General features: G+C 39.3%; 3 protein-coding genes across 4 annotated transcripts; 1 reads left to right on the top strand and 2 right to left on the bottom strand.

The window, feature by feature from the left end:
* Positions 1–116: 116 nt before the first annotated feature.
* On the bottom strand, positions 117–4624 carry LOC101894798 (acid phosphatase type 7). 2 transcript variants are annotated; one of them, XM_005177232.4, is made up of 5 exons: positions 4367–4624; positions 1520–1683; positions 1118–1461; positions 493–1054; positions 117–436 (listed from the first exon to the last, which is right to left on the bottom strand). In XM_005177232.4, the coding sequence occupies exons 1-5, from the start codon at positions 4488–4490 to the stop codon at positions 305–307; spliced, it is 1326 nt and encodes a 441-aa protein (XP_005177289.2). In that variant the 5' UTR covers positions 4491–4624; the 3' UTR covers positions 117–304. The 2 variants fall into 2 exon arrangements, with proteins under 2 accessions (XP_005177289.2, XP_005177288.2); XM_005177231.4 differs by lacking the exons at positions 117–436; positions 493–1054; positions 1118–1461; positions 1520–1683 and adding exons at positions 2007–2362; positions 2419–2980; positions 3049–3562 and having other exon boundaries at positions 4367–4607.
* Positions 4625–5411: 787 nt separating this feature from the next.
* LOC101894528 (protein suppressor of white apricot) lies at positions 5412–11275 on the top strand. The gene is given in 8 exon segments (XM_005177229.4): positions 5412–5646; positions 5648–5742; positions 6947–7122; positions 7712–7890; positions 7962–8940; positions 9009–9479; positions 9537–9665; positions 10394–11275. Coding segments are annotated over 8 exon segments (2868 nt in total). The 5' UTR covers positions 5412–5607; the 3' UTR covers positions 11194–11275.
* Positions 11243–12553, bottom strand: LOC101894367 (inositol oxygenase). The gene is made up of 3 exons (XM_005177228.4): positions 12378–12553; positions 11546–12297; positions 11243–11472 (listed from the first exon to the last, which is right to left on the bottom strand). The coding sequence occupies exons 1-3, from the start codon at positions 12393–12395 to the stop codon at positions 11364–11366; spliced, it is 879 nt and encodes a 292-aa protein (XP_005177285.2). The 5' UTR covers positions 12396–12553; the 3' UTR covers positions 11243–11363.
* Between the last annotated feature and the right edge of the window lie 381 nt (positions 12554–12934).

Here is a 12934-nt window from a genome sequence, read left to right as displayed (position 1 = left end):
AATCATGATTTTTTTGTTTAAATATTTTTCCAAGGGGTCAAGCTATAGTGAAAATTGTAAATATTTAAATAAATAAACGCTCATTCAATCTATAGAATCGGTAGGAAAAATACAAGTCGAGTTTAAAACGAAATGCATTATTAGAGTACTTCATTAAAATTCAACATCTGTAGTTAACCAGTATTAAAAATTGTATAAAATAATGTGTTTCTATATTACAAGTGCAGTTGTGTCAGCCCTTTGCCGTTTTGGTCTTTCCGATAATACTTGCATTTCAACAAGGAATGATAAAATCACATAAGAATTATATATATGGCCCGTGCTTTTCTTTTACAATCCAAATTCGATCGATAACTTCTCCGTTTTTGTCGTCAGACACCTGTTCGAAATATATGTGTGTTTCATTAAAAACTTTAAAGCGGGTGTAACCAAAGTCCTGAAAAGATAAACCATTAAAAGGAGTGACAGATGTATTTTCAAATGAAATGTCACCTGGCTGTGGAAAGCACTCCACTTCGGAATATTTTTAAAAAATGGCTCTCGTCCCTCCTTATTTCCGGCGGCGCCTGTTATTATATGTACTGGAGCTTTGGGGTTATGATATGGTGCCGACGCAGAACCGTTAAAAACTGTATAATTATATATTGGCCACGTACGCTCATAGCAGTGTTCGTGTGCCCATATTTCAACATCGACGCCATACCTGTAAAATAACTCCTCTAAACCAAAGCCACCTAGTATTGGAAGACCCTGCCGTACCACAGTATTGTGGTGGGAGCAGTCATCGCCGTTGTCATTGCTGCAATACATGGGCCGATGTCCGAACGTAACTATCCAAGGACGTTTTGCACGATTCTCCGGTAGTGAGGCTAATCTCAGATCTTCTTCCAGCCATTTATATTGAAATACCAAAGGTTTCAGCCCAAGCTGCAGAAAATAGTAAACCTCAGTTGAGAATCCAATAAAGTGAACAGGGCCCATATCAAAACTGTAAAATAGGTTGTCTTTTCCGCCTCCCGGCATGCTAAAACGTGCTTTGTAGTTCGAGAAATTGCTATGGGATAAAACGTGAGGGATTAAATGACGATGCTCTGTTCGCAGCATTAAACAAACTAACTAAGCTTCTTCGTGGTTTCCTGGCACTACCATGTATGGTACATAAGCTGATATGGCCTCTATTTGTCGCATGAACTCGTCACCCACTGTTCCGTCCAAGGAATGCATGTCGTAGGCAAAGTCTCCCACATGCAAGATAGCATCAATTCCGCCCATCTGAATTTCTTCTTGTAGCCGTGGCAAGGATTGAGCATTTTCATTGCCCATGTCTCCGTATATAACCAAGCTGGGGGACCACACGTCCTGTTTCGGCGGGGTTTTAAACCAATAGAGCGAAGACCATCCCAAAGCACTACCGCAATGGTATATATATCGTGTATTTTCCTTTAGATTTTTTAATGATACCTACCCAAAAATTGCTTCAATAAGGTTGCACATCAATTAATCTCCATATAGTACTTACTCTGTGGATATACTGGGTCTTTTTGGCCTTGCCGCCATCAGTGAACTTGGACGGTCCATATTTATTATTTGCGATATTTGTTAAGTTCCCCACCCCATATTTGCATACGGAAGCCTTGGTGTTGTCTCGAGTGGACCAGGTAACAACATACTCATAAACATTTTCTACAATAGATTTACGATGAAGTCTTTTATATATTCCTTACATACTTGGGACAAAAAATAACAAAAAAAAACCAGATACGTGAATGAATTGCTGACAAAGACTGCGTTGCTAACCCGTTGTTTTAGTTTTGAAAGTTTCTGTCTCCAATAAAGGGACCATAAAAAACATACTGTGGTCATTTCTAAATAACAATCAAATCTACTCCTCATACGGCTGAGGAAGATAAAGCGTATTTAAAGACAGAGGCATGCGAGAGTTATCACAGCCGTTTTTGAATCTGTAAGGAGCATACAAACGTAGTAACACACACACACACCAAAAATTGAGTATAGAGAATGTATTATCAATAAAAGAGTCAATTTTGCGACAGTCAATAATAATTACATATATATGTGAATAAAGATAAATGAAACGTATATTGTCCACTACAGCTAACACGTCAAAATTTTGGGTCACAGCATAAAAGCAAGAGGATTTCATCGCATATTACAATAGGATAAAATTGCAAGCAGCATGCTCCCAGTGAAGAAGCGGGGAAAATCACATATCAGCGTAGGAACAGTGCTTGTCTTTGATTATCCAAAAGGAATCAACAATATTCCCGTTCTTGTCGTCAGAGACTTGTTCCAAATACAGATGGGTGGCGTTGAAAGCCTTCATGCGGGTGTACCCATAGTCCTAGACGAAACAAACTTATTAAAACAATGTGGCATTTTAGGAGACTCATTGCATACATTACTGTGGAAGGCGTTCCACTCGGGCAGTACTTTAGAAAACGGTTCCCGGTTCTCGTTGCAGCCTGCAGAGCCAGTTATAATCTGGATAGGGGCTTTTGCATTTGTGTATGGATTCTCCGTCGAACCGTTGTAGACCTTAAAATCATAAATCGGCCACAGCCGGGTGTAGAAATGTTCGTGAGCAAAAAATTCCACATCAACGCCATACTTGTAGAACAAGTCTTCCAAACCAAACATTTTCACAATGGGCAGGCCTTTGCGAATATACGTCTCCAGTTTATCATTGCAGTCATACTCCTTGTCATCGCTGCAGTACATGGGCCTGTGACCATACGTAATTATCCAGGGACGGATTGCTCTATTTTCCGGTCTATTCGCTTCCTTTAGATCATTTTCCAGCCATTCATACTGTTTTGTTAGCAGCTTGTAGCCGTAGTTAAGAAAGTAATAGACCTCAGTAGAGAAGGAGACAAAATGGACAGGTCCCAGATTGAAGCTGTACCACAAGCTGTCATGACTACCGGGCATACTGAATCTGGTTTTGTAGTTGGAGAAATTGCTGAAATTAAAGTTAGGCTTTGTCGATCACTCTGCATATGTATATTTCCTGTAGCATAAGGATATTACTATTTTTCCTCGTGGTTGCCAGGACAAACCATATAAGGGACGTAGGCGGCAATGGACTCGATTTGACGCATAAAGGCATCTCCGACCTCGGCATTGTCTGTGTCCATATCGTATGCAAAGTCTCCCACATGAATGATGGCATCATACATTCCCCTTTGTGTGTCCTGTTGCAAGCGGGATAACGATTGTGCGTTTTCATTTCCCATATCGCCGTATATGGCCAAGGAAGGTGACCAGTTTTCCCCCAACGGTGGCACGACGAAGGAATATGTTGCCGACCAACCTAAATCGCTGCCACAATTATATTCGTAACGCTGTCTCGGTCTTAGTCCGCTCAGAGTTACTTTGTGAATGTACTGAGTGGAACCTTTTGGTCCACCGTCCACAAATAGTTTTGAAACTCCCTCAGCCCTTTCAAGCGACTGTGGTTTTCGGAAGCTTTCGCCAAAAAGTACTGCAGACTGATTTGTGGCATTGCGTGTAGACCACGTTACGACTATGTCATTTAATCTCTCTGAAAATTAAAATTCAAATGTCTCTTTTTATTTATTTTTAATTAGCTAGAGCTTGCCTATTTAGAAAAAAATGGAATTACACTAATTTCGATTTATTTAGGCGTGTGTTATTTTGCGATAAAGGATGATGAAGTTGTTACTCTGGTCCATCCAGGAACACACATAGCAGGAAATTAATTATTCAATTGTAAAACGTATTATATAACAAGCTAAAAAATATAAATTGAAATCATGAGCCTAAAACTACCTCGAATCTGGCAAGACAGACATGCTGCAAGCAATGGACGAAATGGAACTCTTCAATCAAGTTGACGATTGGAATGAATGCGGATGAAAAGGAAAAATTTAAATGCATCATGGACAGTTGCTGCCATTGCGAGTTCCATTTTAAATAGCAAATCCTAGAAAAAATTGATAAAAATATCCAATATCGAAAATGGTAGTGTTCGAAAGTGGGTCTATGAAGATCATCGAAAGTAAAAATAGGAACAATAGCCCTAACTATTACTTTATATTTTTATTTTACAAACAAATGCAGTGTCCTGCGGATAAAGATTTATCGAAGCGAAGATTTTCAAGTCATTCAGAAATTTTTGCAAAACTATAACTATACCTATACATACATATCAACAAATACATTTCAAAAAGTTACGATTTCTCTTGAAATATATTCAATAAACTAAATGCGTCACATTTTTCCTGTTATCAACAAAGCCACTTGCTTTGTTAAAGCCCAAACTACGGCAATTTTCTTTGTTGATGATAGACGATGATTGGAAGCACAAACAAACAAATATACACACCTCCATATGACAAATGGATTTGCTCCGGTTGAAAATACACTGCAGCGGCATCCAAACGCTTTTCCAAGTTTGCTTGTGCTGTAAGGGGAAACGCAAAAAGTGCGCAGAGGAACGGCAACAACATTTTGATGCTAGAATGATAGAATGGTTTCACAAATTCGTTTTGTTTATTTTTTTAAACTGGAACAAAGAAGCAAGAACAAGAAGAGCCTCTGTGCAATGACTACCAATTGCACTTACGAATGACTACCCATTTTATTGCCATATCTCTTAAGTGCCCCGTAGACGGTCAAAAAGCATGACATCAAAATCGTGTACGTGTGCATGAAGCCTTCAGTTCACACGGTTCATGCATTAATTTGTTATTGATTACGTGTCGTAAAGACAATGTCGATAACCGGCGATACATTTTGGCGATTTTGGCCGTGTGTTAAAAAGAAAGAAAATAAAAACAGTAAGAGAAATAGCAGAGTCTGGATGAAAAAGTGGCACAAAAAATTGAATTCACGCTATTCATGAGAATATGCATGATCCCTCCCTCGACTGCACACACGTCAAAATCGAGCGTCATGCGCGAGAAAAATCAAAAAAATGCTGATTTTGCTCCATGCATCGTAGGTGATTGAAATCACAAAACAAAAGATAAACAATATCCAAATAAATGTAAACAAATTTTGACTTTACATATGGTTTATAAAATTTGCAGGAACACTTTGTTATTGCGCCATGGATGTGAGCAAGGTAGAAGAATGGAGGTAGATGCATCAACTCTTGCGAACATTGATATGTCAAAAATATTTAAAAATATGTCAAAATAATGAATTTTAAATACTTTCTTATACGATGCCGTTCATAGGCTGCGATTTTTAACATATTTCACTAATTTAAATAATATTTCATTCCAAATTTAGAATTTCAAAAATGTTTTGATAGCTTACTGTACCATTTTATCATGGATGTGAGTAAACGATAAGCGACGCTGGTTCCTCCATTTCTTCTTAGTGAACAAACAATTGTATATTATTCGAATAATAGGGCTTTGTAGTTCTCTTCTTCATTCTTGGGTAAATCGTATAGCTGTAAAGGACTACTTCTAGTTCTTGGAAGAGGATATCGGAGTGTTTCCAACAGTTGTAACGTAAAAAACATAATGTCATATTCGCGACCTGATATGTCTGCTGCTGGATGGAGGTATTTTGCGAAAGCCACCAACGATAACTGGATGGCAAAACTCGACAGAAATGGAGAAAAAAATTGATCTGTTGGTTTTCGGATACGCAGTGCAAGATTTTTCGTGATGATGATAAGGCACGCGAGATTGACCAGGGCAAACACCTCATACCGTGGATGGGCGACGACACTTTGAAAATTGACAGGTTAATATTTGTTCTTTCTCCATTTAAAGATATTACTGTTTGTCTGATCTTTTAAATGCCGATTTGCTGTTCGCTTGTATAAGACCGAACATTCTTTAGAAGCAGAAAGGACCACACTATTTGTAGTGGAGTAGCTACATACACACATACCGAATATACGAAGCAGTCCAATCAAAATAGACTCCTATTGCGTTACATTGTGGACAAGAGTCCGTACCATTGTAATTCAACTGGGAACCGAATGCAGTGCAATTGTCTCAGTTGTGCGGTTGAACATTTGGCGATTTCGATTTGATTCTTCTGTGAAATGAAATTCTGTGGTTAATGTAATGCAAATTTTCAGGAGCGTAAAAATAATATATGTACTTTGGCGAACATTTGTGTAGTAGTTTTCCTCAAAACTATCCCAGGAAAGCCATGCTTTTCAAGAAAGGATTTATGTAATGGAAAGCCCTCAAGTTTAAAAGAATGTCTTAAACTCAACAGAAGTCAAAATAAGGTAGTTTTGCAGCTGATATTGTTGTTTGTAATCAGATAAAGTATAAAAAGTACAAAAACCGTATGAGTCAAATTTAATTTTTCTAAATACATGGAGAGCAAGTTGAGTTCATGGGGCTATGCTAGGACCATTTTCAAATTTTTATTTTTTTTTTAACATTTTCTTAAACCTGATGCAGGTTAAAGATACCTGCATGTGATAAAAATTTCAGGTTATTCTGGGAATAGACCTAAAAATCAACTTAAGCCATACATGGTTCGCTTGTTTTGTTTAATGACAAATTATATCCTTTGGCTTCCATCGCATTCAACTGGTAATGTACAAGATTGTTTCAGATAATTGCAGTTGCATTTCGCTATTAGTTAGTTGTCATCCCGGGCAACGCTTCAAATAGGATAAATGGGTGTATTTGCATTTGTTCGCAACCAATGAACCCAATCCTCAATCTAACTAAACCCAATCTAAAAATAATTTCTTTATTACTTTTTGTGTATGATACGTGTTCCAGATAGAATGCACTGGCTGGTACGTATTATTATAATATTTAATTCAACCCACTGGACTCTGTGACCATTAGTTTAGCTATTGTATCTTTGCAATAATGGCTTTTAATATTTTGTCATTTCCTTTTTTTTCAAACAACCTATTGTTGACGGCCACTGTTGCAACTATGGGATGCTCCTCACTGCCAAAATCAATTTCTAGATATGATGTACGTGGAGCTCTCTATGATTTAACGCCGTATGAGCCTCCACCTGGTGGTGGTTATGAAAATCGACTCGACTGCTTAACTGCCGAAGAACAAAGGGCCGAACAGCTTTGCGAAGAGGAACGATATATGTTTTTGTACAAGAACGAGGAAGACGTAGTAACCAACCAAGGTAAGCTGGAAACGAATATAAGAGGTACCCACAACATTACATAACCACGAAGCGTTTCTAAAAGTTCCTTGGCGATAGAAGCCTTGCGACATGCGTTATTTTTTAAGTACCTATATAATTTTAAAACGAAAACCGACAGTTTGTACATTTAGAAGTGCAGATTCCACGTAAGTAGCTTTCTTCAGGTTGGAGTTAGCTGTTGAGGTGACCTCGCAAAAGTGAAAATCGCTCACAACAAGAGTCCAACATTGGAAATAATAACAATATTTGACCGCAGGTAAATATTTTCCATAACTTACACCCGATTAATGTTTATTTTCAGACTCGCCGACTCCATACATCCCGGCGCCTGCAGATTTGGATTCGAATAGAATCCTACTATTGATCAAAAACCAATTTCAATTACATTTTAGAATATGTTCCTAATAATTGTTAAATATTTTGAGCGGCTTCGGCTATTTCGATTATGTTTATCTTAATGTATGCCATGGACAGTGACTCATGCTGAAATGTTGTGTTTCTTCTAACGTTTTTTTGGGTTTATTTTGGGCACACTTGGCTACCGTTCTACTCAACTCGCTGCAAACAGAGGAGGAATTGAAACGATTGAAACAAGAAACAAATGGTGGCGGCTACAGTCAAGTGGGTCACACTTACGACGAACCGAAGCAGAGTGGTCCAGAGTTTAGTAATTCGCCAACATGTGAAGAACCTGAGCAAATATTCCAATTGCCTCCAAGTTTTTACGTTCCTCCAGACATGCACTTGGTGAGTTTAATATTTCGCGTTTTTTTAATGTGGATGTTAAAATTTTAAGGCCAAAATCATTTCAACTTTAGCCTGAAACAATGAAACAACACGCAATTATTGAGAAGACAGCTCGATTTATTGCCTCACAGGGTGTTCAAATGGAGATTCTCCTGAAAGCCAAACAGTCCAACAACATACAGTTTGAATTTTTGTCGCAAAGTTCCCAGCTATACCCCTATTACAAACATGTTATAAGTGCTATTAAGGCCGGAACATACCCTGAGACGTTCAGCAAGAAGGACACTGGCAATTGCGAAGACGACAGTTCATTTGCAACGTCCGGAGACGCAGACGTGAATGCCGAGGAAAAACCAGTTGTTTTAGTGCCCATGGTCAAGTACAAACCATCGGCAGATTGTGCGTATACGCAGTTGATTAGTAAAATTAAGGGTGTACCATTGGAAGAGTTGCACGATGATTCATCACGGCAGAGTGCAACATCGCAACAAGAGGCGACAAACGTTTCTCCATGCATCACTCCTGTTCTCTTGCAATACAATGGCGCAACATTTATGACGGAACAAGATGATGGGTCCGATTCTGGTAGTCGAAAGACAAGCAACATAGCGGCAGACGCAAATTTAGATGATACCGTTCCCAAAGTGGAGATTCTAAAGAATTCCAGTGCATTAGCTTTGGCACAAAACTACTCTTCAGACTCCGAAAGCAACGGCGAAGATGAGAGCTCTTCCACGCCGTCATTCAATAAAGAAAAAACTCCACCGAATCTGGAGTTCCCCGTACCAACTGAGAATCTAAGAAATATAATTGACAAAACAGCGGTGTATGTTATTAAAAACGGACGCCAGTTTGAGGAGACACTGCGTAGCAAATCGGCGGAACGTTTTACTTTTCTATTGCCAGATAATGAATATTATCCATACTATATGTACAAAATAACAGGCGATGTTAATGCCGCTTCGAAGGAAAGAAAGCAACGAAAAGCCAAAGAAGTTGCAGAGGCGCTGATGAATAAAAAGGGATTGACGCGAGACAAAGTCACGAATCGTAAGAAGACAAACACACAATAGAATCATGATATGTTTTTTTTTAACGAGTATTGGGTTTTATTCCAGATCCCGTTTGCTTTTCTATAAAAGCAAAAGAAGAGTCATCCAACGCCACACTACAGCCTCCAGTCCTGCCACAAGATACAAGTGATGACGAAGAAAAGCAAGTTTCACCATCTCCTGCCGCGACGAACATAGTCACCAATAGGGCTGCTACGACAACAGCGACAACCAACAACCCCAACAGGCACGTCCCAGAGCATGTGCAAAAGGCTATTTTTGAGGTTGAATCGCAATTAATGGCACGAAATGCTCAAATTGCCGCTGCAGCCTTAGCCTTCCGAACTTCTAGTATTCTACCCGTCAATAATTTGCTTCCGATGCCAACGATTCCTGCAACTCACCAACCTAAGCCCGCCCTGCTTTCGGGGCCAGCGGTACTGTCGTCGAATTTATCAGCCGCAACAAAAGCCGAAGCAGAAAGAAACGCGATATTTGAGCAGCAGCAACAGCAGAGACATAAGGAATTAAAAAAAGGTATCTATTCCGACCACATGCATTCGAACTAACTGATATATTTTTCTATAACATTAGCCGAGGAGAAGGTTAAAGACAAATTGGCTCAAATTGCCAGGGAGAAATTGGGTGGACTTGTATCAAAGGAAAAACAATTGCAGCTCGAGCGAAAACGAAAAGCTATGGCATTCCTGAACCAAATTAAAGGTAAGTCGACATTCCGAGCACATTCTGCGTCTGAGACAAATATTTAAGGGCTGTTGCGCATTTGTCAATTTTAAAAATGTAGAACTAGTCGTGGTCTTAACTAATTAAGACCATATATTTATAAATTGTCGAAGTGGGTCGTATAAGAATTTTGCCCTCTGTAAGGAATGATATTGTGCATATAAATTACTGATTGGAGGCCGTGTATGGGACATCAACCGGTTCTTTGCATAAATTAACTCTGTTCTTCGTTATGTTTATGATTTGTGATGTGGTTTGAGTTCTGAATTTGTTTTATGACGAATACATTGAATTTCCCCTTCTTATTTGTCATTATGAGAAGATACTATTCCTATTTTTTTGTTCTGGAGAGTAAGTCATTCCTGACTAATTGCAACTTCACTTGTTAGCTAATTTTACTCAGGAGCTCTGGCAATAATCTCACCGGTCGCACTTTATTCTCCAATACCCTTCCAATCTATAACTAATCGAAGCCATACAGAAGATACTATTCCTATTTTTTTGTTCTGGAGAGCAAGTCATTCCTGACTAATTGCAACTTCACTTGGCTAATTTTACTCAGGAGCTCTGGCAATAATCTCACCGGTCGCACTTTATTCTCCAATACCCTTCCAATCTATAACTAATCAAAGCCATCAATAACGAGAAAGCTAGTTGTCTCCCTACATTTAATTCTGATAAGTAGTAACAGAATTAATTTATTTTAGCCGTCGCCTCAGGAGAAATCAGCAATCAGGAGCAGATTACAAAAACTGATGAAACTAACGATGAACCCTACAGAGAAGAAGGTGCTAGCGATTCGGAAGATTCTGTGCAATCGATACCCATTACGTCCTACGGACCTGAAGATAACAGCGAAGAAGAAAACCCGGTTAATATTGAGACTGAAAAAGTCATTCCCCAATTTGTACCTGTTAGAGTGACTCCATCGACAAAACTTACCAAACAGCTTGACGATAGGTTGCCCATAACAGGCAATACTAACGTGATCGGAAAAAGAAAGTCACGATCGAGAAGTAGGCCAAAAGAGAGGGTTCCATCTTCGACGCCTGTCTCTGACAATAAGCGTCAGTATAGAAAACAGGAATCGCGATCCACATCGTCTTCCTCCGAAACGAGCAATGCTGGTGTTGAAGACAATAAGAAGCGGAAACATCGGTCGGAGTCCCGATCCAAATCAAAATCACACAAATCAAAGAAAAGCAAAACCAAAAAATCAAAATCGAAGAAGAAATCAAAAAAGTCACAAAAATCGAAATCAAGGACCAGATCCCGATCCCGTTCACGTAGCCACAATCGACACTCGGACCGTCGACATCATCATCGGCATCAACGGGATAGATCACGTTCCCGTACCTACTCCGATAACTATTCTAGTGACAGTTCGGATTGCTATCAAGCTGATCGCTCCCACAGAGATAAAAGGACAACGTTATGGCTAATCCGGACTATGTCTTGCGTCCAAATTGCAATGCAGTGCTCTGACATGGTACTGTTGCGTGTATAGGCATCATAAGCATATTGGTCATAGGCAATAATGTAAAAAAATAAATAAATAAATAAAACATTTTGAGGATTTTTTAATTAAATTATACATTTTTCCATTCAAACTTAAAACAAGTGGAAACGATGTCGTTTGTTTGATCACAGTGCACAGTTTTCAAAGCTTACATATTTCTAGAATTCCAACTCTCCAGGTAGGTATTTATCTATTAGGCCTTGGTAGTAGGGCCACAGAGCTTCAATGTCGGGAACTTTTGCACTTTTGGTGTATAAATCATAGCGGCTGGTTTGGAAAGTAAAAGGTAATGGTATTCTTAAAGCATCCGCTTTAATGTTGTATCAGACAATGTACTTACTTGAAGATCAGAACCCATTTCTTCGTTTCTTCGTCTTCGGGCTGAGCAAGGTGCTGGTAATCTCCGCCGTTGTGCCAAGGGTAAAATGAATGGAAGCGTATTATTTTGCAGGCCATGTCTGGTAGTTTTGTCTTGTTGTGTTTCAGCACTTGATACATGTACTCATCGTGGCCCCAGGACATCATGAGATTGTCCACGCCGCAATTTGGTTCGTACATACCGTATTTGGTATTGTACAGAGGGTTCTGCCCATCCGGGTTGCCTTCGAAGCTGTCCTTTCTGTAAACTATGCTGTCGCCCCAGGCACATCCAACGGGAAAGGTGTCACCTACCACACACCACTGCGGCTCGTCGTAGAATGCCATTATTTTCCCCAAATCATGAATTAAAGCAGTCAAATGCAGCCAATCCAATTCGGGATACTCCTCTCTGGCCCGTTCGGCAGCTTGGAAGGCATGAACGATATTCGGCAAATCTATATCGGGATCAGATTCGTCTATGAGGTCGTTAAGTTTCTCCAAAGCTTGGCGCACCGTAGCCCTCATTGTGTTAAATTTGAGCCAGCGTTCGTGTCGACCTTTCACGAAGTCCACCGTTTGGTTCAAATGCATCAGCCGGTAAGTTTGCCTAACACGCTCCTTGAGCGGATCCTTTTCGTCGATGCTGTAGTCGCGGAACTTGGATATACTTTTCTCCGCGAAAGTTGGCTCAGGCCTCAATAATTCCGAAGGATCAATGAAATCGATCTGATTCTAGGATTAAATTAAATTTCACATTATTAAGATGGCATACGTGTGGACACATTGATATATTTTTGTTTCACTGTATCTACCTCCTGTAAAATGCGCATTTTCCGTTTTTTTTTTTTCAAATTTGCTTTTGAGTTTGTATCTGTGTTTGTGTGTTTTGGGATTATTTAATTTTTCTTTTATTCAAAACAATTTACTAACTCTTAACGCCGTAACCGTTTCGTTCAAATTGAAATTCGCTTTTGAAATGTTTGTGACAAAAGCCTGCTTTTTTATACTCGCCAAGAGAGGGCGAGATCCGAGGAGAGCGAAAGAGAGCGCGAGCCTGATAACCCAAATCATGTGCAATTAAAAAGCGCAAATCGTTCTGTGCAAGGTATGTGTATAGGTTCGTCTATAGTATATTTGATGTATGATGAACGAATTGAATGGATGGAATTCTTTTTCTTGGGTTGGAGAAGTAACCTGGCCTCTCAAGTCTTGGTATTTATCGATTTTCGTCTTTTTTTTTTGAAATTGCAAATGTGGCAAAGGGTTTCTAATCGCGTTTCCCATAAAAATGATGATAACGTTTGGGAATCTATCGGTGGCGCCTAGTGTTAGTATGGTATGCATCTCGGAATATGCTATAAAAATAAGC

This window comes from Musca domestica, unplaced genomic scaffold (assembly GCF_030504385.1).
Source record: "Musca domestica strain aabys unplaced genomic scaffold, Musca_domestica.polishedcontigs.V.1.1 20, whole genome shotgun sequence".
Classification (NCBI taxonomy): Eukaryota; Metazoa; Arthropoda; class Insecta; order Diptera; family Muscidae; genus Musca; species Musca domestica.
This window is presented reverse-complemented; position numbering and strand designations above follow the sequence as displayed.